This window comes from Brassica napus, chromosome C8 (assembly GCF_020379485.1).
Source record: "Brassica napus cultivar Da-Ae chromosome C8, Da-Ae, whole genome shotgun sequence".
In the NCBI taxonomy this organism is placed as follows: Eukaryota; Viridiplantae; Streptophyta; class Magnoliopsida; order Brassicales; family Brassicaceae; genus Brassica; species Brassica napus.
In genome coordinates, this window is record NC_063451.1 from 20,821,015 (window position 1) to 20,846,257 (window position 25,243).

At 38.0% G+C, this 25,243-nt stretch overlaps 6 protein-coding genes and 1 non-coding gene across 10 annotated transcripts; 5 read left to right on the forward strand and 2 right to left on the reverse strand.

Moving 5' to 3' along the window:
* The first annotated feature begins 1,164 nt into the window (after positions 1 to 1,164).
* Positions 1,165 to 3,456, forward strand: LOC125591628 (heterogeneous nuclear ribonucleoprotein 1-like). 3 transcript variants are annotated; one of them, XM_048766146.1, is made up of 5 exons: positions 1,165 to 1,327; positions 1,430 to 1,568; positions 1,673 to 1,932; positions 2,234 to 3,139; positions 3,220 to 3,456. In XM_048766146.1, exons 3-5 carry the CDS (start codon positions 1,708 to 1,710, stop codon positions 3,235 to 3,237), a joined length of 1,149 nt encoding a protein of 382 aa, XP_048622103.1. In that variant the 5' UTR covers positions 1,165 to 1,327; positions 1,430 to 1,568; positions 1,673 to 1,707; the 3' UTR covers positions 3,238 to 3,456. The 3 variants fall into 3 exon arrangements, with proteins under 3 accessions (XP_048622103.1, XP_048622106.1, XP_048622104.1); XM_048766149.1 differs by having other exon boundaries at positions 1,690 to 1,932; XM_048766147.1 differs by having other exon boundaries at positions 1,306 to 1,327; positions 1,411 to 1,568.
* A 2,349-nt stretch (positions 3,457 to 5,805) lies between these two features.
* Positions 5,806 to 6,684, forward strand: LOC106350818 (glutathione S-transferase T3-like). The gene has a single exon (XM_013790661.2). It carries the CDS (start codon positions 5,806 to 5,808, stop codon positions 6,682 to 6,684), a length of 879 nt encoding a protein of 292 aa, XP_013646115.2.
* Positions 6,685 to 11,097: 4,413 nt separating this feature from the next.
* LOC106436902 (uncharacterized protein At4g04775-like) lies at positions 11,098 to 11,904 on the forward strand. The gene has a single exon (XM_013877860.2). The coding sequence runs from the start codon at positions 11,329 to 11,331 to the stop codon at positions 11,902 to 11,904; it is 576 nt and encodes a 191-aa protein (XP_013733314.2). The 5' UTR covers positions 11,098 to 11,328.
* Positions 11,905 to 14,030: 2,126 nt separating this feature from the next.
* LOC106436904 (RING-H2 finger protein ATL79-like) lies at positions 14,031 to 15,041 on the forward strand. The gene has a single exon (XM_013877862.3). The coding sequence runs from the start codon at positions 14,309 to 14,311 to the stop codon at positions 14,846 to 14,848; it is 540 nt and encodes a 179-aa protein (XP_013733316.1). The 5' UTR covers positions 14,031 to 14,308; the 3' UTR covers positions 14,849 to 15,041.
* Positions 15,042 to 17,880: 2,839 nt separating this feature from the next.
* On the reverse strand, positions 17,881 to 17,961 carry TRNAL-CAG. Its single transcript has one exon. It is a non-coding gene; the product is annotated as a tRNA-Leu (tRNA).
* Positions 17,962 to 18,247: 286 nt separating this feature from the next.
* LOC106436901 lies at positions 18,248 to 20,971 on the reverse strand. Of its 2 annotated transcripts, XM_048766151.1 has the most exons (2): positions 18,776 to 20,971; positions 18,248 to 18,647 (listed from the first exon to the last, which is right to left on the reverse strand). In XM_048766151.1, exons 1-2 carry the CDS (start codon positions 20,646 to 20,648, stop codon positions 18,583 to 18,585), a joined length of 1,938 nt encoding a protein of 645 aa, XP_048622108.1. In that variant the 5' UTR covers positions 20,649 to 20,971; the 3' UTR covers positions 18,248 to 18,582. The 2 variants fall into 2 exon arrangements, with proteins under 2 accessions (XP_048622108.1, XP_048622107.1); XM_048766150.1 differs by having other exon boundaries at positions 18,248 to 20,971.
* A 224-nt stretch (positions 20,972 to 21,195) lies between these two features.
* On the forward strand, positions 21,196 to 24,418 carry LOC106436903 (asparagine--tRNA ligase, chloroplastic/mitochondrial). The gene is made up of 14 exons (XM_013877861.3): positions 21,196 to 21,619; positions 21,705 to 21,773; positions 21,862 to 21,972; positions 22,043 to 22,147; positions 22,404 to 22,541; positions 22,675 to 22,755; positions 22,838 to 22,915; positions 23,000 to 23,068; positions 23,169 to 23,243; positions 23,332 to 23,415; positions 23,504 to 23,590; positions 23,673 to 23,843; positions 23,931 to 24,057; positions 24,178 to 24,418. Exons 1-14 carry the CDS (start codon positions 21,242 to 21,244, stop codon positions 24,291 to 24,293), a joined length of 1,689 nt encoding a protein of 562 aa, XP_013733315.1. The 5' UTR covers positions 21,196 to 21,241; the 3' UTR covers positions 24,294 to 24,418.
* Positions 24,419 to 25,243: the final 825 nt, after the last annotated feature.

Here is a 25,243-nt window from a genome sequence, read left to right on the forward strand (position 1 = left end):
TAGAGCATGTGTCTTGGAATTGCAAAGGGAGCAGGCCTTCGGTACTGTCAGACACCGCTTCGTAGCATGCCCAACTTCCTTACACACTTCACAAACCTTTGGTATTTATTTTCTTTTTTTGAAGAAAAATCAACTTTTGGTATTTTTATGAATTTTGCTCCTGGTTATTCAAGTAAATTAGTAATCAAATTCCGTATATTTTCAACATGTTTGACGTTGTACTTTACAGACATATTATTTAACAGAGTTTAGTTTTGTATCCATTTTAACTGAGGCTGTATACACACATATTCATATACATACAGGTATTTTAGTTCTTAATCAAATTGCTGAAGACATTTTCTTAGAAGCTGCAAAATTTTGTAGTTAAACGGATTACAAAATATATATGAAAACAGTAACTAAGTGTAATGGCTATGAGTTCCAAAAAAAAAGGTGTAATGGCTATAAAATATGAATTGTAGTGTTGGTATAATGTTGATGCATCCTTCTGGCCTTTTGCCATTCAGAGATATTCCACTTAGTATTAAATTATTTTAAAGTTTATTACAAAGTTTTAATTGTCAGCAAATATATAAAATTGTTAGGTGTCAATCTTGTCATTATCAACCATTCCCATGTTCCACTCCACTTTGATTGCCCTGGCTTTTGAAGTTTTCATTTTGTAGATAAACAAACCAAAATTATAACCTAAATGTGAACCAATCATGTTTTATCTTTAAAATAAAACAAAAATATATATCAGCTGTGAAAATTATTTTTTCCATATTTTAATATTTAATTTCTTGAATGGTTTGAGAAATAATTACACAGTTACAAAATTAAAAGCTACATCTTAATTTTTAGGCAAAAATCTAAAATTACCACCTCAACCAATAAAATCTAAATAACTTTTATTTTGCTAATAGCTGCACTTTTTAATAATCAATAAATTTTTGAGAGAAAATCATAGCTAATTTAACTCACCTCTTGTTGTTAATAGAATACTAGAAACAGTATATATTCTTTCCTAATAAAAACGAATGTTAAAAGTAAATATGTAATTTAATAAGATAAAAACAGCAATATGTGCTATTACCAATTAAAGAGAGAAGTGGGGAAAATGACGAAAATGCCATCGTCTGTTCAAAAAGGAACAGCGAATAGCCAAACAATATCCGTGCATGCTTCCATATAAAACAAATACAAAAAGAAAAAAAAACAATAAAACATCGTCTGGCTACTCCCTCACTTCTCTGCTACACACGAACTCCATCCATCTTTTTTTTAAAAATAGTATTTCTGATTTGGGAAATTTTCGAATTTATAAAAAAAGAAAAGATTAGAGGTAAAGGGCAAGGAAGGGCATCTCTCTCTCTCTCTCTCTTATTAGATTTCATTCTCCGTTTTATCTTTCTAACTCGGGTATAGATTCTCTCTTCTATTGCAGCTTCCTTTGGTGGGTACTACTGGTTACGTTTCGCTTCTGATCGACACATCTTCATCTTTCCTCCCCTTTTGGCTCCATCGATTTCTGTTATCCGATCACGACCCAAGTCCAGCTTTTTTCTTAGGCTTCCAACAACAAGGTTTGTTCTTTTCATCCTCTTTGTTTCCTGTTCATATTGAAGTTTTTTTTATTTTATTTTTGTAAATTGAGTTTTTTTTTTTCTTTTTTTGTTGGTTTTGATAGGCTTCTGCTTGTGTCAGTGAATCATCATTTAGAGAATGGAGTTTGATTCTTCATGTAAGCTGTTTATCGGTGGGATCTCTTGGGAAACCACTGAAGATAGTCTCCTTCAGTATTTTCAGACCTTTGGTGAGGTTCTAGAGGCTCTTGTCATCAAGGATCGTCTCACTGGTCGTGCCCGTGGCTTTGGTTTCATCGTCTTTAAAGACTCCAGTGTCGCTCAGAGAGTCCTTCTCCAGAAACACATGATTGATGGCAAATCTGTAAGTTTCACAAATCATTGATTGTTGCTTTTTGAAAGTGTGAATTCAGTTTGGTTTCTGTGTAAAGACTGAAGAGAAAGAGCATGTCTGTCTGAAAATGTATATATATATATGTTGCTTGAAGTTGTTTGCTTTTATATCACTTGGCACTTGCAGCTGCTAATTTGTAGTATCATCCCATCATTGATGCCAATAGTTTGTAATGCTACATTTCTCCCATTCATAATTTCAGATTTGTTATGTAAGAACGGTATAACCATCTTAAATTTATAATGTTGTTAATCTTGTTGGTGTGCGACAGGTGGAGGCGAAGAAGGCAGTTCCAAGAGATGATCACGTACCACTGAACAAAAGCAACAGTAGCCTCCAGGGGTCCCCTGGTCCAGCACACTCTAAAAAGATATTCGTGGGAGGGTTGGCATCTTCAGTAACGGAGTCAGAGTTCAAGAAGTACTTTTCTCAGTTTGGGACTATCATCGATCTCGTGGTGATGTATGACCACAAAACTCAGCGCCCGAGAGGCTTTGGCTTCGTTACATACGACTCAGAAGAGGCTGTAGACAAAGTTTTGCGGAGAAAGTTCCATGAACTCGATGGTAAGATGGTTGAGGTCAAAGTGGCCGTCCCCAAGGAAACATCTCCCATCCCAAACAGGAACATTAGCAGCTTCAATAGTTTTGGAAGTAGCGGGATGAGTTTGTTGCTCAACGATTACACACAAGAGTTCAACCTGAGTCCAACCTCAGCAAACCCTGAAGTTAGGTACAGTCCAGCGTTGAGTAACCAACGCAGCTTCTCTCCGTTTGGCCACGGATTCGAGATTGATCTGGATTTTATTGAGAGAAACCATAATCAGAGTAATGTTAGTAGAAGGCTGTTTAGCCCTGGATATAATGCAAGTCTTAGCAGGTATGGTGGCCAAGGGAATGGTTCTGTTAACCGAAATCAACTATGGGGGAATAATGGTGGTTTGAGTTACATGTCAAACGTTGAGTTAAGTGGAGGGTTCAATGGGAACTATGGAGTAGGAAGCATAGGAGAGAAGTGGGGAACAGTTGGTGAAGGGCGTATTAGTTATGGTATAAGCAATGGAATGGGTTTAGGATCTAGAGGAGGAGGAGGAGGAGTTCATATGAGCAGCTCGGATTGGGGAATGTCTAGCGAAGGAGGAGGGATGCGCGGTTTTGGGTACATGAACAACACAGAGGTAAGAACTAAGATAGACTTTTGCTCTTGATGATTGAGCCAACGTGATGGATTTATTACTAATGAATGGTACTTTTGCAGGAATTGCTGCTAGCTTAGAGACATGACATATCTACACTTTAGGGAGATGAGATGATTTTGGAGTGAGTTTTTAGAGAGCAAATTATCAGAGTCCCATAAATTTTCAAATTTTGAGTTTCTTTGCTTCTTTTTTGTTTTAATTTGGAATTTACTTTTTTTTTTTAATCCTTGTTTTGTTTGCTGTAAAATGACAAATACAAGTGGAGGAAAACAAGAAATATAGAGAGTTTCATGTCACTTTTTGGACATCTAAAGCATTTTGTTAATTTCAAAGAATTAGAGTAAATATGGAATGAGTGAAGGTGTTTGGTAGACATTTAGAGCATCTCCATAAGAAATTCTATAACTTCAGAGATAAAGTTTTCTGCTCTCCAAAAAGGAACTTCAAATTTAGAGTCTTTTGGAGCAAAACTTCATATTTGGAGTTTCACTACTCAAAACTCCAAATTTGAAGTTTCATCTTTTTATTTGCATTTTGGTTCTTATAATTAATTACACATCACATTTATGATTCTTAAGTATTTTCACATTTATCGTTTTATTCTATAAAACTTTTATATAACATAAATATTTCAAATTTATTTTAATAAATTCAAATTTTACACGTAAATTAAATATTTTTTTTTTATAAAAATGAGATTTATAATATTTAAAACTAGAATTAGACAACAAGAATATTACAAAAGAAACTTAATATTTTTAAAAAAAAAAAAAAACATGAAGACATAATTATTACACAAATTTAAATATTATAATAACACTAATAGTCTAGTAAATTTTCTTCGAACCTTTAAAATATTGTCCAAACAAATTTTGTGTAACCAAAGATAGAGAATTACAGAAATAATTTTATACAATAATGTGGTATTTTGCTTGTAATTTAATATTTAATTATGTACTTCTATTTATAATTTTATATTTTAGTATAATATTTTATTAATTAATATTACTGTAATATTTTTATATATGTGCTAGTTATTAATAAAAGTTGTATGAAATTACATTAATTATGACAAATATAAAGACCATAGTGTAAATTACAAATAATTTTGAAGTTAAATTTGAAGTTTTGTTTTTGAAAAAAAACAACTTGAAACTTCAAATATAGAGTTTTGTAAACTCTAAAATAGATAATACTTTTGGAGATGCTCTTAGAGCAACATTATTGAGAGTCTCTTAAGGCATCCCTTAGAGGAGAGGGGTGGGAACCGAGGAAGAAAGAGAAGGGAAAAGCCCTTAGTTAAAGGCTGTTCCTTACTCTCCAACGACCAAAAAAAAAAAAAGAAAAAAAAAAGCAAAATAAGGGACTCTCTTTCTCTCTCTCTTCATCCCACCAATAATGTTGCTTTTAGAGCATCAGCATCGACGTCTTTAGTAGACGTCCTTAGTGTTTTGAGCTTAAAAAATAAATCAAAAAGCCCAAAAATCAAAACAACGGAGGTTAACTTAGATCTGTTCGATGGGCGTCCTTAGTGGCACGTGTCGCGGTTTGAGAAGGGTCGGAGACGGTTAGGGCAAAACACGACATTCTTCAACACACCTGAACTCTTCCTCTCCCGATCCTCTCTCGACGGCGATTGATTTGGCGATAGGGTTCGTCGCACATCTCTCTCCAATCACGGCGACTTCTCTCAAAATCTCTCCATAATATCTCTCCAGTCTCTCCCCAATCTCTGTCCAGCTTCGATATCATCGGATTCTTTGTAGATTCATTTGAAGAAGGTATGTTTCTTCTTCGTTAGGATCCCGAATTCGAATTTGTGTTGTGTTTAATCCTTAAATCGAATCTGTTTATAGTTTATATCTGAATCGAAATCTGGGTTTAGTTTAGACCAACAATCGAATCTGCATGTTAGATTAAATCAGTCCTGATTTCGTTTAGTACCTCCTCTGAACCTAACCGTCTGTTGTTTGGATGATTGGGTTTTGTTTTCGTGTTGTATCTCCTCTGAATCTGTGTTGTGAACAAAGAATCGTCAATATAGTATCGAATGTGTGTTTAGTTGCTATAGTTTCTTGAGAAACAAAGAATCGTCAATATGAAGTATCGAATGTAGGTTAAGTTGAATGTTCCTTTGCATTGTTTTACTTGCTATAGTTTCGTTGATAAATTGTGATGCTATGGTTTCTTGTGTGCCATTAGAGAACGATGCTATCATTTATTGCCTACTCTTGTTGCTTCTCATCAAACTTGATAGGTTGTACTTGTCTCAAAACAATATTCTAGGTCAGTTAGGAAGTATGTATTATATTTCTGATAAAAACATTAACGAAACTTGATAGTTTTGTAGTTCTATTAGGAAGTAACTTTTAAAATATCGTGGTCTGCTTGTAGTGTAGTTAACGAAACTTGATTTTGACATTGTAAACTAGAGTTAATAGCTATGTACTTGTAGTTTTGTAATAAGTGTTGATTAGACTTAGGTAGATAATGGTTAGGTGTTATGGAGTTATTACCTGGTTATGTTTGTCCTATTTAATCAGATAGAATATGGTTGAGCTTTAGTATCTCCAAATCTTCTTTCTTAATTTTTTCCGAAAAAAAATCTCTGTGGTAGTATCAATCTCTTCTCTGTCCTTGTTGCCATGAATCCAGGTAGCCAGTACCCTGGTTATGTAGATTACCTTCATAGCGTTTCAGGAAATAATGCTCAGGGAAACTTTCCTTATGAAAGTTTTCCTTATAGTCTCAACCTTGGAGCCTCTCAAATTCCCCCTTTCAGTTCACAACAGACTGAAGCTCCATCCCAGCCTGATAACCCACCAGTGGAGACACCAGTGGAGCGGATGGTGAGAAAGAAATGGAATCTTGTTGATGACGAGGTCCTGATCAGTGCCTGGCTAAACACATCAAAAGATGCTGTTGTCGGCACTGAACAGAAGTTACGGAATTTCTGGAAACGCGTAGGACATTACTTTTCAGCAGCTCATCATGAGAAGAGAGATGGAGAGCATTGTAAGCAGAGATGGCCTAAAATCAATGGGGATACAAACAAGTATTGTGCAGCATACGCAGCTGCGGAGAGGCTTCAAAGTAGCGGTCAGAATGACAACGACTTAGTGAAGAAAGCTCATGAGATCTACTTTGCGGATCACGGCTCCAAGTTCACCTTGGACCATGCATGGTGTCTTCTGAGATACGAACAGAAGTGGCTGAGCCTGAACACTCCAAAGTCTGGCGGTGAGAAGAGAAAGACTGGTGAGGTTGGTTTCCAAGCATCAAGCAGTAACGTTGGTGAGGAAGAGCCCCGTCCTGAAGGTATCAAAGCTGCGAAAGCAAGAAGGAATTCTAGGAAGGGGATGGCTGTCAAGGACTTTAAGAGCGTCCATGAGCTCAAGATGGAGGATTTGGCGAAGAAGGAGAGGCTCTCGAAGCTGGCCATTTTAGACACTCTCCTTGCTAAGAAGGAGCCAAGCGAGAGTGAAGAAAATGTCAAGAACATGCTGTTGGCCGAATTATTCTAGTTTTTAAATCCTAAGAGTCTATGTTGTGTAATATCTATTATGTTTGTGTCATGCGTCTAGTGTTGGAGGAGAAGCTGTGACTTGTGTTCTATGTTCTGTTTAGAAATTATCATTGTTGGTCTTTCAAGTTATCGTTTGTGTTTAATTATAAGAATTATTTTCGGTTTAATATGTGTTGTGACCTGTGTTCTATCACTACAAGAAAACAGCGATATTCTGACGGACATTCCGACGGAAAATGAAATCCTCGGAATATCCCGAGAAATTTCCGAGGAAATTCCGAGGAAACACAAAATTTGGTTTCCTTGGAATTTCCTCGGAATATACCGACGGAATTCCAAGGAAATATCAATCCGTCGGAATATTCCGAGAAAATTCCGAAGAAATATGTGTTCCTCGGAAAAAACCAATGAATTCCGAGGAAATATTATAGCCGTTGGAGAGCCGTTGGGGGATTTTACAAAATTCCGAGGAAATTCCGACGAACTAGCCGTTGGCATCGGAATTTCGTCGGAATTTCCTCGGTCTGTCGGCAGGATTTAAACTATAAATACAAGCACTCCTCTTCCTCTTCATTCACTCCATATCTTCACCCTCCCTCTTACTCTATTTACACACGAATTTGATTCATAAAAAATATGTCTTCTTCAAATTATTTTCGTTCTTGGATCGATCGACCTCATTTGGATCCGAACACGAGATTGCTTACGGAAGAATACCAACGAGGTATAACCGAATTCATGGGGTTAGTTCACCGACAACCGGAAGCAAAAACAGGTATGTTAAGATGTCTTTGCTATAATTGTAAAAATAGAAAGATTATTAAAGAGTGGGATGTTTGGACTCATCTATATTTGAGTGGGTTTACACGAAGTTACAAAATTTGGTATCATCATGGGGAAACTGATTATGAACATGGTAGTACTAGCGAACCTCAGCCAACGGTTAGATTAGAAGAACCAATTAGAACGGATGTAAATTATGGTGTAGGTACTGAGCAGATGGTAAATGATCATTTTAGAGGGGAAGATTTACCCAATGCACAAGCTAGGAGATTTTATGATATGTTGGATGCTGGAAAGCAACCATTGTACGAAGGTTGCAGAGATGGTCATTCAGCTTTATCATCTGCTACAAGATTGATGTGCATTAAAACAGATTATAATTTGGCTGAAGACTGTGTGAATGCGATCGATCCTTTTATAAAAAAACGTACGAGATTTTCCGAGGACATTCCGAGGAACGCTTGAGATTTTGTTCGATCAATCGATGGGATAATCTAATCGATCGAACACATTGTTACGCTTTGGTCCATCTTAGTGATCGATCGATGCGTTTTTGGATATATATACATCGATCGATCCGTTTATAAAAAAACGTACGAGATTTTCCGAGGACATTCCGAGGAACGCTTGAGATTCTCGATCGATCGATGGGGTAATCTAATCGATCGATCACATTGTTACGCTTTGGTCCATCTTAGTGATCGATCGATGCGTTTTTGGATATATATACATCGATCGATCCGTTTATAAAAAAATGTACGAGATTTTCCGAGGACATTCCGAGGAACGCTTGAGATTCTCGATCGATCGATGGGATAATCTAATCGATCGATCACATTGTTACGCTTTGGTCCATCTTAGTGATCGATCGATGCGTTTTTGGATATATATACATCGATCGATCCGTTTAGAAAAAAAAAATTGACGTATTGAAACCCCAGACACTAGTTCCTCGGAATTTTCTTGGAATATTCCGACGGAATTCCGAGGAAGAAAAGGGTTTCCTCGGAATTCCCTCGGAATAATCCGAGGAAATTCCGAGGAAATAGGGTTTTTAAACCGAAAACAACGTTTTGCGGTTTGAATAACACCTATATAACCCATATTAAGTGTCCTACGTTCAGTATGAAGTCAAAAATTTGTTCCTTACCGTATAATTAACACTTTTCCGATTGTATGAACGAAATCCCACAACATAAGAGAAACACTTATACCTTTTAATGAACGGTAAAGGGAATACTTTCAATTAGTTTTGAAATTTGTTATTTCATGGTTTATGCTCATCTATATAAAAAATCCTTAATGGTATGCATTACAATTGTATAAGAAATGAAATACGGCAAAAAAAATTGATGTTTTGAAACCCCAAACACTAGTTCCTCGGTATTTCCTCGGAATATTCCGAGGAAACTCCGACGAATATTTTACTATCCGTCGGAATGTCCTAGGAATATTTTCATTTTACCAGGCAAATATTTCGCGAAAATTGAAATTAGAATTCCGACGAAATTCCGACGGATAATGTCCGTCGGACCCTAGGTTTTATAACCACGAGCCCCTTCTTCGTCTTCCCCATTTCTTTCTTCTTCCTCTACGCGACTCCTCTCTTCTCTCCGGCGATTTCCCCCTGAAATCCGACGATATCTCCGGCGATCTCCCCCTTCTCTTACACAAATCATGTAAAGACCCTATCCCACTCTCTTAGGTTCTATTTGTTAGGTTTTTGTGTAGTATTGATAGATTTTTGTTAGGGTGATTGGTTAGGATTGTGATTTGGTTGTATAATAGGTTTAGAATTGTGATTTGGTTGAAAAATTTGTTTTGCTGAATTGATTTAGAATTTTTTTATAATTTTTTTATAATTTTTTTATTTTTTTTGTATTTATAAAATCGATTTTTGTATATAAAATCGATTTTTATATTTTACAAAACGATTTTTCTATATAAATTCGATTTTTTGGATTTTACAAAATCTTCTGTTCTTTTTATTAGGTTCAACCGATCCAGGAACGGGATCAGCGCATGGATCAACTGTATGATGTACTCGGCCCTCAACAGGGGACATCCGACTTTCACTCACTTTCCTACCGACAAGCAGGTTCTGTGGTTTCGTCAGTTTGCGGTAAGTATTCTAATTTTTTACTTATATTTTTAATCTTTAATATAAATTTTCTACTAATTGTGTTTTTTTTTCAGCAAGAGTTCAACTGGAATTCCGATGAGACGCTCTGTATCTATCACCACTTCGTCCATAAAGTTATGGACAACTATGGGAAGCAGATCCACGAGTGGAAGAAGAAGTGGGAAATCAATAAGGTTCGATTTAATTTATTAAACAATTTTTTAATTTATTAAACTATTTTTTAATTTATTAAACTATTTTATTTTTTTTTATTAAAAGGTCCCAAAGTCGATGAACGACACGGTCTGGAAGGAGTTGTGTGCGCATTGGGATAAGGAAGAGACAAAAGAAACTTCTTCCACCAACTCCACCAACCGCAGGAGCGACCATAAAGGGAAGGGCATCTACAAGCATAACTTGAATGCTCAATCTATTGCCACTCTGGGAGATCGCATGGTAAGTTCAACCGCTTTTTCTTCAATTATTTGAGTTTCAGAATTTTAAATTATTGTGCATTTCTTCTAATTTCTAATATTTCTTTAATTTATGTTTTTTTTTCAAGGCGGAAGAAAATGATGGCGAGCCGGTTGATGATCTCGCCCTAATGAGGAGGGCGTATACCAACAAGAAGACTGTCCAGATTGATGACGGTCTTGTGGGGGACGTGGTCGACCTGGTCCAAACTCAGGTGGTAGACGAAGTGTCTCAGCTTCAAACCGAGGATGATGCTTCGACGGCTTCGACCAACTTGTCCCGGTTTCGAATCAACGAAATCGTTGAATCCGTAAGTTTTTTTTTTTAAAGTTCAATTCATTTATTTCTTGGTTTAAATTTGTAAATTTGGCTATTTTCTATTCAGTCGGTTCCAAAGAAGAAGGGACGTTTGGTCGGTTTGGGTCATCGCACCCGGTCGGTTCCTCCTTCTTCTGCACCACCGCCCTTTGTTGATCCAGAAGTACTTACGGCTCAGTTGAAGGACAAGGATGATCGCATATCTTTGTTGGAGACCCAGATGGCGGCTCAACAGGCGGGCTATGAGGCACAAAGGAGGCTGAACCAGCAAATGATGGAGATGATGCAGAGGATGTACCCGAACGAGGTGTTCCCGGACGTGCCAGACCCGTAGTTTTTTTTTTCCAAAAACTCGAAATATTTTATTTTTATTTGTGAAACTTTGAATATTAATTAATATGATTTCAATTTTAATTTTAATTTTATATTTTCGAATTTAAATTTCAAAAATTTTATTTTTTAAAAAAAATTAATATTTTTTACATTCCGAAGAAATTAATTATATTTTTTACTCGATCGATCGATGCGTTTTTGGACATATATCTATCGATCGATCTGTTTATAAAAAAACGTTCAGAATATACCGAGGGACATGTTCCTCGGAAACGCATCGATCGATGAACTTCCGAGGAAATATCCCGACGAAGTTCTCCCTAAGTATATTCCGAGGAGATTTCCGATAAACTAGTGATCCTCGGAATTTCCTCGGAAATTTGTTTCCTCAGAATTCCGTCGGAAAATTCCGAGGGATTTCCAAGGAAAGAAGAAATTCCGAGGAATTATTTCCGAAGACTTGTTTCGTCGGTATGTCGTTGGAATAACGTTATTCCGACGAAATTCCGACGATTTTTTCCCTCAGTATCCTTGTTGTTTTCTTGTAGTGTATGTTCTGTTTTTAAATTATATTATCTGTCTAATGTGTTCTGTTTTGATTATTCTCAGGCCATGGGATTGGATTATTCGTACACGCAGCCGTCTGAGTCGGAGGATTATGGTTTAGGAGGTTCAGCAGACAGTGGAAACAGCTTTACAGAGATGTATATCCAGCTGGACCAAGCTCAGATCGAAGTCGCGCACCATCAGTACCCTCCGCAGCCTGAAGTGGAGTTTGGCTTCCCCAAGGAGTGCTACTGTGGTGGAGAGCCACTTGTAGCCACTTCTTACACAAGAACTGACCCGGGGAGAAGGTTCTACACCTGCAAGAACAAACAGGACGGAGACTGCCATGTCTACAAGTGGTGGGACGTCGCGGCTACAGAGGAGATCAAAGCCATTGGTGCACAAGTGACCCTCCTCACTGATAAGTTAGATTCTCTTTCATTCGTCGGTTACGAGGAGACCGAGCTGCGGGAGTTAAAGGAAGTTCAATTTGATATGGAGCAGAAATTGGTTAGGTTGGAGAGCATTGTCTGTGACTTAGGTAGAAAGAAATCTAGATTTGGTAATGGGTTTGAACTAGTTGTAGGTGTTCTGGTTGTTGTGTTAGTGATAATAGCCTTCGGAGTAGCTGCTCGTATGTAGGTTTATATGTCTTGTGTTTATCAAAAATGTATGATTATCCTTGTGTTTTGTTAAATCTTGTTCAACTCGGATTATGTAACCCTATCTATCTATCAGGTGTTGTGGTAATCGAAAGAACTTGTGGTAAGTTGGTTGTGTTGATTCATGTAATCGAAAGTGTCAATTTTCATTTAAAGAACTTGTAGAAAGAATACAAATCATCTCACCCTGTTAACTGTTAGGAGAATACAAATCATCTCACCCTGTCAAAGACTTGTACCTACTCTCCCAACTACAAAGTAGTTGTAATATTGAGAAAACGTGTTTTTACATATACCTATTCAAATAACTAAAATTGGTTGTAATATGAGAAAACGTGTTTGGTTCACATATTGTATAGCTATAAATATAACATGTCTTTCAATTACAGAGTCACAACTTTTCATTGTCGATTCACTTCTAAAACAATCACAACCACTTCTCAATAATTTATAATGGCTTCTTCATCCCATTATCATTATCATAAAGATGATGATGATGAGATCGATCTTGATACTCCTTATGAAGAATTTTATAACAATTGTGCTCTCGTACAAGAACCAGAAGATAGACAACGCCGTAATGTTCATGAGAGACACCGGGAAGAAGGTCACACCTTGCTTTGGAATGATTATTTTGCCGACAATCCAACTTACTCTCCCGCTCTTTTCCGCCGACGGTTTCGAATGAACAAAAATTTGTTCCTGCGTATTGTGAATCGTTTCTCCACAGAGATTCCGTATTTTCGACTATCAGAAGATTGTACCGGACGGACAAGTCTCACACCTCTACAAAAATGTACTGCAACAATTCGACAATTGGCATACAGTGCTGCGGCGGACTCGGTGGACGAATATATCCGTCTAGGTGAATCAACAGCTCGAAAATGTTTGCACAAATTTGCCGCCGGAATAATAACCTTGTTTGGCGATGAATATCTACGACGTCCAACGCAAGAGGATCTGCAAAGACTACTACATATCGGAGAACAACGTGGATTTCCGGGGATGTTTGGGAGCATCGACTGTATGTATTGGGAGTGGAAGAATTGCCCCACGGCTTGGAAAGGAATGTACTCACGAGGAACCGGAAAACCGACAATTGTGTTGGAGGCGGTAGCTTCGTATGACCTCTGGATATGGCACGCGTTTTTTGGAGCACCAGGTACTATGAACGATCTAAATATTCTTGATCGATCACCTGTTTTTGACGACATTATTAATGACATCGCGCCACAAGTAAACTTCTATGTTAATGATAATCGGTACCATTTCGGATATTATCTCACTGATGGTATTTATCCGAAATGGACGACTTTTACTCAATATATCCGACTACCACAAAATCAGAAGCATTCATTATTTGCTCAAACCCAAGAATCAGTTCGAAAAGATGTCGAACGTGCCTTCGGAGTCCTTCAGGCTAGATTTGTCTTTGTCAAAAATCCGTCAAAGTTATGGGATAAAGAGAAAATAGGAAATGTTATGAGAGCATGTATCATACTCCATAATATGATTTTCGAAGATGAACGGGCATCATTCACTCAGTATAACAAATTTGAGTTTCAACCAAGAGAAGTTCCGGATACATTTACCGTCAACATGCCTTCGAATATCGGTGAAAATGTCGGCACTACAATGGATCGTCGAACGAGGCTTCGGAATAGACAAATCCATGAAAACTTAAAAGACGATTTGATTGAAAATATATGGGCTAAATTTGAACATCTTCCGAATAATATGTAATTTTAAGTTTCTATGAATAAATTGTGTGTGTTTTAATTTCTGAACTTTGTATTTTTTTTCCACTAATAAAATGTTTGTAATTTTAAAAACTAGTTTAAAAAAAAATTATAAACCTAAGGACCTATCAAAAGTCTCACCCATAATCAACATTTTAACAAAAGTCCTTAACCAAAGTCCTAAACTACATAAACTAATTAAATACTTTAAGGACCATTCTAAAAGTCCTATTGATGCACTTGCTTAGGCCAGAATTCAGCATAAGTCCTTACATACATAACGCTGTCTTTTCTGCAGTCCTGCTACTGTTGTCTCTTTGTCTTTTTTTGAGTGAATGAGAGGAAAATGGAAGATATAAAAGAATGACAGAAGATGTTGAATGGTGATAGATACATAATGAAATGGAAGAGTAATAAATAATGAGGAATTGGTTAGGAGTTGTAATGTGAGTAGAACACGTAACTGGACCATTAAACAAGATGAGCATTTAAGATTAAGAGAATATGGAACTGTAGAGTTGCCTTTGCAGGAGGGGAAAGCATTATGGTGAGTCTACAAACTCAGTGGTCCCTCCCTCATGAGTCAAGACTCATCCACGTAAATAAGAACCCAACGCCACACTCTGGTGCGTCCTCTTCTCTTAAATGCCCTCTTTTCCTTCTTTCTCTATAAACACACAACCAAAACATGATGGTTTTGGGAGAACTTGTCTGAGTTCCCAACTTTCAATGCGGCTGCTATCATCTGAACCTCAACTTAACTCTACATGTAAGTCCCAAAGCTGCAGCTGGAAGCCTTACTCCCATCCCAATGACTTTGCTGCCAACGCCTCTATCCTTCTCATCATCATCTTCTCATCTCTCATCTGCGTCCTCTCTCTCCAGGCTGCCTTACGTTGTTGCCTCCGTCCAGTCATCCAGCATAACCCTAAACCCGACCCTGACCCTGAGGTCTCTCGTTCAGAAGCTTTCCCGGTACTTGTTTACTCCCCTGGGCTGAACCTGGCAGGCACTGAAGCAGAGTGTATCATTTGCTTGTCTGAATTCAAGGACGGTGACACCCTCCGCGTGTTGGATAGATGCAAACATGGGTTCCACGTTCACTGTATCCAGCAGTGGTTCTCCTCCAACCGTTCTTGTCCCACTTGCCGTACAGACATCTTCTCACCAACCGGAACTCCTTAGTCAGATGCCCTCATGGTCAATACAGCTTCCTGGTTTTGACTACGTTTTCCTTTTTATTTTCTTTCCCAAACAACTCACACCTCTATCATGTTTTTCCAAGCTAGTTTATTTGTTACCTTTTGTTGTTTTATGTTCCATGAAATCATAAACACACAAAAGAGAAACCGATATAAAGTCACTTTCGTGAACCAAACTGTACTATACGCAAAACAAACAAAGACGATAACGAAGCAAAGCATAACATTACCTCAAAACATAGAGGGGCCAAAGGCTTTATTCAATGTTGGAGTTCAAGGTGTGAAAGGTATTAACTTTCCACCTGTTGGATAAGAAAGAATTATGAGGTGTTACTGGATAAGATAATGAATACTGAGGGGGAGCAAAGACAAAAGTGAATGACTCACATTACTACATTGGCATGATATGAATCTGGCACTAGGAGAATAATTCCAAGTGTGTGCAAGTGCAAAGGTCTTCACTGGATTTCATCAATATATAACCGGTTCACACCTATCTCACTTGCCTATGTTTCTACCAACTTCTTTCCCATCACTTCTGTTTCTCTATCTGTCTACGTATATATATCACAACTGCTATTGGTTTAATGCATCTTCAACCTAAAAGTAAGTAAAATAATTGATTTTGATTTATTCTCTTACTCGCATGCACTAATAATAATACGTGGAACCATATTATAGATACTAGAGATTTTTTCCGCGCTTCGCGCGGATCGTGTCTTATAAATTTATTTTATTTATAATATTATTTTTCGGTTTTTTTCTTTTACATTAACTTCTTGTTTTTTCCAATGTTAGTTTTTCTTAATTTAAATTTATATGTTTATAATTTTTCATTTTTCTTGTTGTAGATGGAGAATTATATTTTTATTGATGGTTTTTTGTATGTGACATAAACTTTTTGAAATTTTAAAATAATGTTATATATAGTACGATTAACACATTAAAGAAGAGAAACATATTCAGGCACATTTTACACAGGTTTTATATGCATAATTTTAAACATTATATATGTATATATTATAAGTTTGAAACATGTAAATGCTTTCTAAAGCTAAATACTTGTTCTGAGTTTACATAACTTATCGAAAGTTTTATCTCTTTTTAAATTCAAATCACAGAAAAAAATATCAAAAAGTCAGTATAGATGGGTTTTTTGAGCTTTTAAATCAACACTGAAAAATTACATGAATCAGATAACAACAGTTTTAATAAACAACTGGATAAAATTTGACCGAGCCAAAGATTTTTACACAATATGTTCTTTCTTCTTCAAATTGCGAAGAGCCTATAGGCACAAGAAAAAAAATCATAATTTTTGTTTTCACTTATATAACATTTTTTCTCCTTTACACACGGAGTTTATTACAATGCTATAAGAAATGGAGAACTCTATTCATATAAGATTCACATCTACGCATTTTGACAAAGAAGAATTTTAGCCATCTTTAGTTTCGGAATGGACCAACTTCAGTCATATACACTATATTTTCTCTATGATTCAAATCTTACAATTTTAATATATGTGCAGATTTCCATGTGAAAAAGCATGCACACCATCTATCATTCAACCTATTACTTTTTCCAAAGTAAACACTATAATCCTCGTTTGGTTAGCTCCACAAACTAATCTCTTTGGATCAGTTTACTAAAAAAATATGGATACTAATGTCAGAAAAGAATATAAACACTATCAACAATAAATATTGGCACAAGACTATTTGGTTCAAGGAACATATTCCACGTAATGCGTTTATATCATGGCTGGCTTTGCGGAGAGGACTGCCAACCAAGGATCGCTTGAGGCGTTGGGGGTTAAATGTCTTCGGAACGTGCGTCCTTTGTAATCTGGAAATAGAGACTCACCATCATCTCTTCTTTGAGTGCTCTTTCTCTCGCTTGATATAGGAGCCTTTTGCTGCTGAAGTTTGGATTTCTCCTCAGGCTGATCTAGACTCTGTTGCAGCATGGATCAATCAACCTCGCGTCAACGCAGATGCGCATGCTACTCCAGTCATCAAGCTCTACTTTCATTCAGCCATCTACCTGCTGTGGAAAGAGCGTAATGCTCGTGTGTTCACAGCTGTCTCCTCACCTTCATCAGTCATCCTTGCCTCTCTCGACCGTATGATGTGTGACAGTCTCCTCTCTTACCCGGCAAGTTCTTCTTTCTCTTCTTCTCTACTTCTTTTTATCTTTCTTGTATAAGACCTCCATAAGATTTTTTTTACTTTGAGTTGTTGTTGGTTGTTTTTGTTTCTTTGATGTAATAAGTTGTTTAAAAACAATAGTGTAACCTTTCAGAAAATGATAATCTTAACATCTTACCACAAAAAAAAAAACAACAAATATTGACTTATTTATGTAAATATATAATGGACAAATAAAGCACCATAATTTGTACAACAATTTTTCTTAGATTCACCTCATCATACTCACTATTTTACCATTTTAATTACATAATTTTACATGAGCTTCTTCACCCTCCCTGGTTATTTTCTCTTTATTTATAACTACAATATAAAGTTATAAACTATATATATTATAAATTAATAATTTATTTACCTTTGAAGTCTAACGATTAAAAATAGAACATAATTCAATATAGATATATGATTCTATTAATAAATTAGCAGTTACAAATTTGAAATTTCTAGAAATATAAAATGTCGTATATTAGTTAATTATCTTCTAAATGACATTTATTTCTAATTTTTTTTGGATGAGAATATTTTAGCTGAGGTGGATAGTCCCAAAAGCCTTGAATTTAGTCCCTTTTATATAGTAGGATGAGTATAATAAGAAAAGCAAAGGACGTTGGAGGCTAAGAGGAGTGAATGCACAAGCAAGCAACCACACCGCCTCGAGCCTAGATGTTCGATTATGAGTGCGTGATTTTATTTTATTTTACATTTTACCTTTTTTTAAAAAAATTAGATGGAATAGTTCTTTCATCAGTGCTAAGGTCATCAACAAGGATTAAATAAATAGCACAGAAGAAAGGACAAAATAAATTGTCAAGAGTGGGCTTTGAACCCACGCCCTTTCGGACCCGCACCTGAAGCGGGCGCCTTAGACCAACTCGGCCATCTTGACGTCTTTGGTTAGAGTTCAACTACAATTAATATAATACTTTTTATATCACCAGAACCAAGATTTCTTCATTGTATTTCAAGAAATATATTTGCTTTTTTATGAATTTTGCAATCTAATATCTCTAATTTTCCCATAGTGCTAAGCATTTAATGTCTCTACGAACTTATGCTCGAGTTTGACGCACAACTACTCTACTAAAAGCCCACCACATTGTTTGGTTACTTGTGGTCTACTCTCAGCTTTTAAATGTTTTATAACCATTTGTAGAAACTCTTGGATACAGAAGGATAAAAGAAACTTACTAGTATAGATTACAGAGGTTAAAGATTCAGTAGAACAAGTTCACCGATTCATAGTGTTAGTTATTATTATACATAAACCGACAAAGAAAGCTTTATTACTGCCAAGTTCAAGTGTACAGAACAGTCCTTATTAACTTAACTTGACGCTAAGTGTAGTTACTTCTCTATGGTGAGAATGAGTTGACGAGTTGTACACTGAGTCGAAGGATGAGTAGTGGAAGAAGGGGTACATTTATTGGTCTTATAAAACTCTCTCCATCCATCGATCTTGGCCACTTTGTGATGAGACAGAGCAGGGATGCATCTCCTGTCCACAATCTCAAGTATCTTCTCTGTTCTCCCCAGATGCATTGCCGCTTCTCTCACCGACGCTTCCCTCACTTCAACCGCCGTTACCAAACACTGCATTCCCACCACTCTTGCCGTGTTGCAAAAGCAACCTGCTACTATGTCCGACACCATCCTCTCCACCTCTCTGAACAGAGTATCCTCTGTTCCAATGTTTCTCGATTCGTATTTCTTCGAAAGGGTTTGGCTGATTCGGTACATGGAGTTTGCTGCTAAGATCTTGATGGGCCAGCGCGAGGGCTTCAGCAACATGTTCTTCTCCCACGATTCGCTGAACTCTTTCTTCGCTATATCCTCAAGCTCTTTAAAAACTTCTTGTGGTCTTGCTCTCTGTTTCTTAGATAGTTTCTGTAGATCCACTTTGAGCCACTTATGGTAGAGGTCAACTCCTAACCAAACTACTTCAGCAGCTTTCCTGCTGTTAGCTAACTCTCCTTCAATGTCTAAGACGTCTTCAAACTTCTTGACATAGACCAACGCCTCGTTTACAGCCTTCACTAACTTCTTCAGCAAGCAAGGGTTGATGTTTGGAAGTGAAGCAGCTATACTAGTCAGTGTTACTAAAGGAAGAGCCCAGCAATTAGGTGGCTCTCCGGAGGCCGAGCCCGCCAGAGAAGCGACCTCGTCGCTATCAAACTCTAATATCCCTTCAAATCCTTTTGAGATGGGATCTGTTGCCTCCAAAAGGTCGATCAAGTTTTGTGGCTGTTTCTTCCGGCCCTTTTGTATCAAGTGGTTTGTGGCGTCGCGGTTGCTCCGTGCCATATAGTCCATTAGCTCCTCCTCTCCTTCAAGATGAAGAACAAACTGTCTCGCTGATGGGTTTGATCCGGAGGATGAGTCAGGGTGTGTTCTGAAGGTGAAATGACAACATAGCAAGATCCTACTCACACAGTAGACGGCGATGAACCGGAGGAACTTGCTAGCAAACACCATCCCGTACTGTATCGCAATGCAGAGATCAAGTATGCATCGGTTTACGTCGTGTGCAAGCTTCCTACTGCGGCGACCATGGAGCATCCAAAAGTTCAAGGGATGTTCTTTCTTCTCGGAGAGACTCTCTACCCAATAACTCTCTACTCTCAACTCATCTCTCAAGGATTTGCTTGCTCCTGATGAGCACTGTAAGTTCACTGCAGTAAACCATCTGCTCGCTGGAGCAACGGTTCCTATGGCCACAGCAGCCGCCTGCGAGAGTAAAACCAAAGTGGTTGACCATTTGTAATCAGAGTCTCCACCGCAGAACCCGAGAGAACTTGGTTGTATAAAGTAAGATCGGAGAATGGCTTCAGACAAGGTGACTGCACTCAAGAAACAGAGGAAACCAGAGGTGGTGCAGGTGACAGAGCGAGCCATGACAAACTGAGGGCTACAAGTGTGAGCCATCATCCAGAACTTCATCAGATCTTCCTTTAACTCACAGAACCCTCCTCTTCTCTCCGTCTGATACAAAGGACACTGCTTCAAAGCCAACTCGTAACTCTTCTTATACTTGAGCTCCAAGAAACGCTTTGTGGCTGGGACTGTGATAGCAGAGAAGGTCAAGATCACAAACATTAGAAGCGTGAGGACGATGACCAACGCGTGTTCTTGAGGGAAGACGTAGATGGCACCTGTCCCCAGCTGGATACAGATGTTGACAACGTCGGTGACGACGACGACGAGAATCCCAAGAGCAACGAGGTTCATCAGGAGGTCTTGAGTGACCATGAAACCCAAGGAAGGCATGGAGTTGGCCATCACGGTGCAGACGAATACGTTGCTGCTGAGCTTAGAGAGCTGGTCCTGGCGACTAGGCATGCAAGTGTTGAGATCCACTGAGAGTTTGACGCAGACGGCGAGGAAGGTGAGAGTGGTGGCGTTGAGTGAGAAGGACTTGCATGGAAACCAGAACCTGCGGTTGCGGAAGCCGCGGAGGAGATCGGCGAACATGGCTAGTCCGCAGATGAGTGAAGCTGCGGCTACGTAGACGCCTATCCATGGTAAGGGCTTGCTGAACTCTGAGTCGCTAAGCTTGCCTTGACCATCGCACCCCATCGCTTCTTTTTTTTTGATGATGTTCTGTTTCTTCCTCTGCTTCTTCCATTTATAGGCAGAGAGAGAGAGTTGGTGAATTTAATGTTTGTGTGGACTTATTCAGTAACAAACTGGTTTTGATTTTTACTAAAAGTTGAATTCATTCCCTCTTCTTTGTATCTTCCTCTGCACTGTTTCAAGTTAGTCTCATTCAGTAACAAATTGGATTTGATTCAGTGAATCCTTAACACTATCTCAAGTTAAGACTAGTTCCCTCTTCTTGTCTCTTCCTCTCCACGGTCTTTAGTTCAGACGAACGTTGGCTGCATTCACACTGAACTGTGAACTCCTCTATTTATTCCTCTTCTTGTCTCTTCCTCGCCACGGTCTCATGTTAGACTCATTCAGAGACGAACGTTGGGTGCATTCACACTATACTCTATTTATTACACACTAATTGTCAGCTTTCAGTTTATTCATCGACAAGCCCAATTACTTGGCAGGCTTTATGACTACATGGGCCTTACAAATCTAATATTGAGGCCCAACTTAATGATGATAATGTACAACAAAAAAGAAATGTTTTGATAACAAAAAAAACATAAACGACTGCAATGGCGGCCAAGTTTCTGCCGGCGACGACTCTCCGCCTCACTCCCTTCTCTACTCTACGATTCTCATCCTTCTTCCATATCTCTAAACCCCTTTTCCGCCCTCTACGCCGCCCATTTTTCGAAGGTTTTCCGGCAAATGCTCGCCGGAGATGCTTTTGCACCGCCGTCTCTGAATCAACCGGTTCCGGTGAGGGAAAGAAGGTGGATAACAGTTATGAGAATCGATTCGGGAGTAAAGTTGGAGAATTCAGGAGGAAGTTGAAGATAGCTGAAGTGAAAGGAGGAGCAGACCAAGGTCTGGGTCGCGTCGGGCAGAGTCTAAGCATCATGGGTTGGGTCCGGACACTTCGGTCTCAGAGCAGTGTCACGTTCATTGAGGTGGATTCTCTAATCCCGGTTTACTTACCGCCGGTTTAATTTAATTGACTGCTCACAAGATTGTGGTTTGAAATTTGTTTTGAAGATAAACGATGGTTCATGCTTATCAAACTTGCAATGTGTGATGAATCCGGACGCAGAGGGGTATCATCAGGTAATCATCTTGACCTGTGAACAATGGTCAATTGGTCATTTACTTGAATCTTGAAAGAGAGACGCTTTCATTGCTTATGACTTGATAGGTAGAATCTGGTTCGGTGTTGACTGGAGCATCGATATCTGTACAAGGTACTATTGTAGCCAGCCAGGGAACAAAGCAAAAGGTGGAACTTAAGGTTGACAAAATCATTGTGGTAAGTCCTTCTACTTTTGGACCTCCTCCAACTTAAAGTTATCTTGTCACTTACTCTCATTTTATACCAGGTTGGCAAGTGTGACTCATCCTATCCGATCCAGAAGAAGAGGGTCAGCCGGGAGTTCTTGAGAACCAAGGCTCATCTGCGTCCAAGAACCAATACTTTTGGAGCGGTAATTGATTGCCTTCAACTTTCTTTTTACTTGTCCTGAAACTCTACACCGGTGTAATCGAAACATGGCTCTTATTTGAAACTGTTGTTTATTTGACTACTTTTTGTGTTGAAAATAGCTTTTTTGCAGTTTTTCCCTCCTTTCAGGCTTCTCTCCTCTCTCTCTATAAACTCGTATTGAAACTTTATAGTGAACTTACTGTTGCAAAATAGTCACATTTTTTTAGTGTTTTAATATTCGCAACATCTTGTTTCAGGTGGCGAGAGTTAGGAATGCTCTGGCATATGCTACGCACAAGTTTTTTCAAGAAAGTGGATTTGTCTGGGTGGCAAGCCCAATTATCACGGCATCGGATTGTGAAGGAGCTGGAGAACAGTTCTGTGTCACCACACTCGTAAGCACCTTAGTTCTCAACATCACAACAATAATAACCCATTAACAGCTTGATTGCTTTCACCAAGTACTGTTATTCTCAACTCAGAAAGGATATAATTGAATTACACCTAAACTGTACTTCACTTTTTTAGATTCCCAGCTCCCATGAGACCACAGATTCTTCCATTGATGCGATTCCAAAAACAAAGGGAGGGTTGGTCGACTGGTCTCAGGTGTGTGTTCCAGCTCCAATTCTTTTGTTTCTTTGCAACTGTAACAGATTTCATGGTTGTATTGTATTCACTCACTTCTCAGGACTTCTTTGGGAAGCCAGCGTTCTTGACAGTCTCTGGGCAACTCAATGGAGAAACTTATGCCACCGCTCTCTCAGATGTAAAACTTGTCGAGTGATCATCGGTTAGCTAAATTTTTTGGTTAGTAAGTGTGTATGAGTTTCTCATATGTATGACTTCACAGGTATACATGTTTGGTCCTACATTTCGAGCTGAAAACTCCAACACTTCCAGGCACTTGGCTGAATTCTGGGTCAGCATTATTTCATCTTCCAGCCTAAACTTAACATTGAATATTTTTCTTTCCTATGTACATTTTTTTCTTAAGACCTCTCTCTTTCTATGGATGTAAGATGATTGAACCAGAACTTGCTTTTGCCGACCTGAATGATGACATGGCCTGTGCCACCGCCTACCTCCAGTACGTCGTATGTTTCTCTCTCACTTTATTATATTTCCTTCCTTCAAGCTATATATGATCTAGAATTAATATGATTGTAATTTATCTCTTGATAGGTAAAATACGTTCTTGATAATTGCAAGGAAGACATGGAGTTTTTTGATACATGGATTGATAAAGGAATCATTCATCGCTTGAGTGTATGTCCTCTCTGATTTTCTCACTCTGTGATCAGAAAAGAATGTTACGCAGTTAGCACTGGCTGATATTATGATCTAACTTGTAAAGGAGGTAGTTGAGAAAGAGTTTCTACAGCTGGGTTACACAGACGCCATTGAGCTTCTTCTGAAAGCAAACAAGAAATTTGAATTCCCGGTAAAGGCTTTACTTTCTTCTTTGGATTAGATTTGAGCTGCATATTTTGGCCGCTGAGCTAGTATAGATCTGGTTCTTGTAGGTGAAGTGGGGGCTCGATTTGCAGAGCGAGCATGAAAGGTACATAACAGAGGAGGCTTTCGGGGGACGCCCTGTCATTATAAGAGACTATCCGAAGGAGATAAAAGCGTTTTATATGCGTGAGAATGACGATGGGAAGACAGTGGCAGCAATGGATATGCTGGTGCCTCGGGTAAGAGTTTAGATTTTGCATTTAACAAACAAACAAAAAACTAGTTTGATAAGTTGTTTTGGTAATGAACGATGGTAAAAAAAAAAGATAGGGGAGCTGATAGGTGGAAGCCAAAGAGAGGAAAGGCTTGAAGTGTTGGAAGCGAGGCTTGATGAGCTGAAACTCGACAAGGAGAGCTACTGGTGGTACCTCGACCTCCGCCGCTATGGTTCAGGTCTCTTTTCTGCTTCTGAATCACTTTTTCTTGAATCGTCAGTAAATGGTTAAGGAAGGGAAACGAAAGATGGAAAAAATTAGAGGCTGATGAAGTGTTTTTGTTATTGTGTGTGTGTAGTTCCTCACGCAGGCTTCGGGCTCGGGTTTGAGAGGCTGGTCCAGTTTGCCACTGGAATTGATAATATCAGAGACGTTATTCCTTTCCCGCGCTCACCTGGCTCTGCTGACTTCTGATTCATGTCTCATTTTCATTCTTTTTACACACCCTTCACCTCTATTTTTCTCTCTCTCTTCATTTCCTCCAAATTCTTGTACTCGTAGAAAATAAAAGATTTATTTTATGCAGTATACCCCCTGAATTATGAGTTCCTTATCTAATTCCTTCTATATTTTTATGCTCACCAGTACACCACCTAAACTAACAACATTTATCACTGAACTACGAATACTTTTTAATTCTAATTATTTCCACATAAGTAATTGATTTTTAAAACTGTGATTTAACAAAACTCATTGCGTTATAATATTACGTTTGGGTTAGACTAAACTAACCTTAAACCAACCCAACATAAAAACGAGAAGGTGAGATCGAAAACGAGCATATCTTTCATCAACCGTAACATTTTGCGTCAATGTGCAAGAAGAGAATGTTGCCAATGTGTTCCAACATGATCATCCTAGAGTTCATTTTTGTTGAGAGATCAAAACCAACGAACTTGTTGAAGCCGCAGAAGACGCGAGCTAGTTCATGAAGTTATGTTTTGATATGAATAACATTTATGTTAACCAAAATTTTACTTTTTACCTGATATTATTTATGTTTTAGTTTTATATCACCTTTTTAATACATTTTTAGATGTTACGATATAAGAGGTTGGTTAAATGTTACAAATAAGTGTCATTAGCTGATATATGGTTGGTTACATGGTACATGGTTTGTTAACTGATTGATTTTGTTTAATACATGATTAGTTAGCTGATATATTAGCTGTTATACGATACATGTTTTTATTAGTTATGTTGTTTAATACCAAAGAATGAATATGCTTTATTATGTAAGTTATTGATTCTTGTAACACTACACTTAGTTATATTTGTTAACAAAACATGTAGTATGATTGGTTAGATACATGATTTGTAGATTATACGTTTTGTTTGGTACATGGTTTTTTAGCTGATAAATA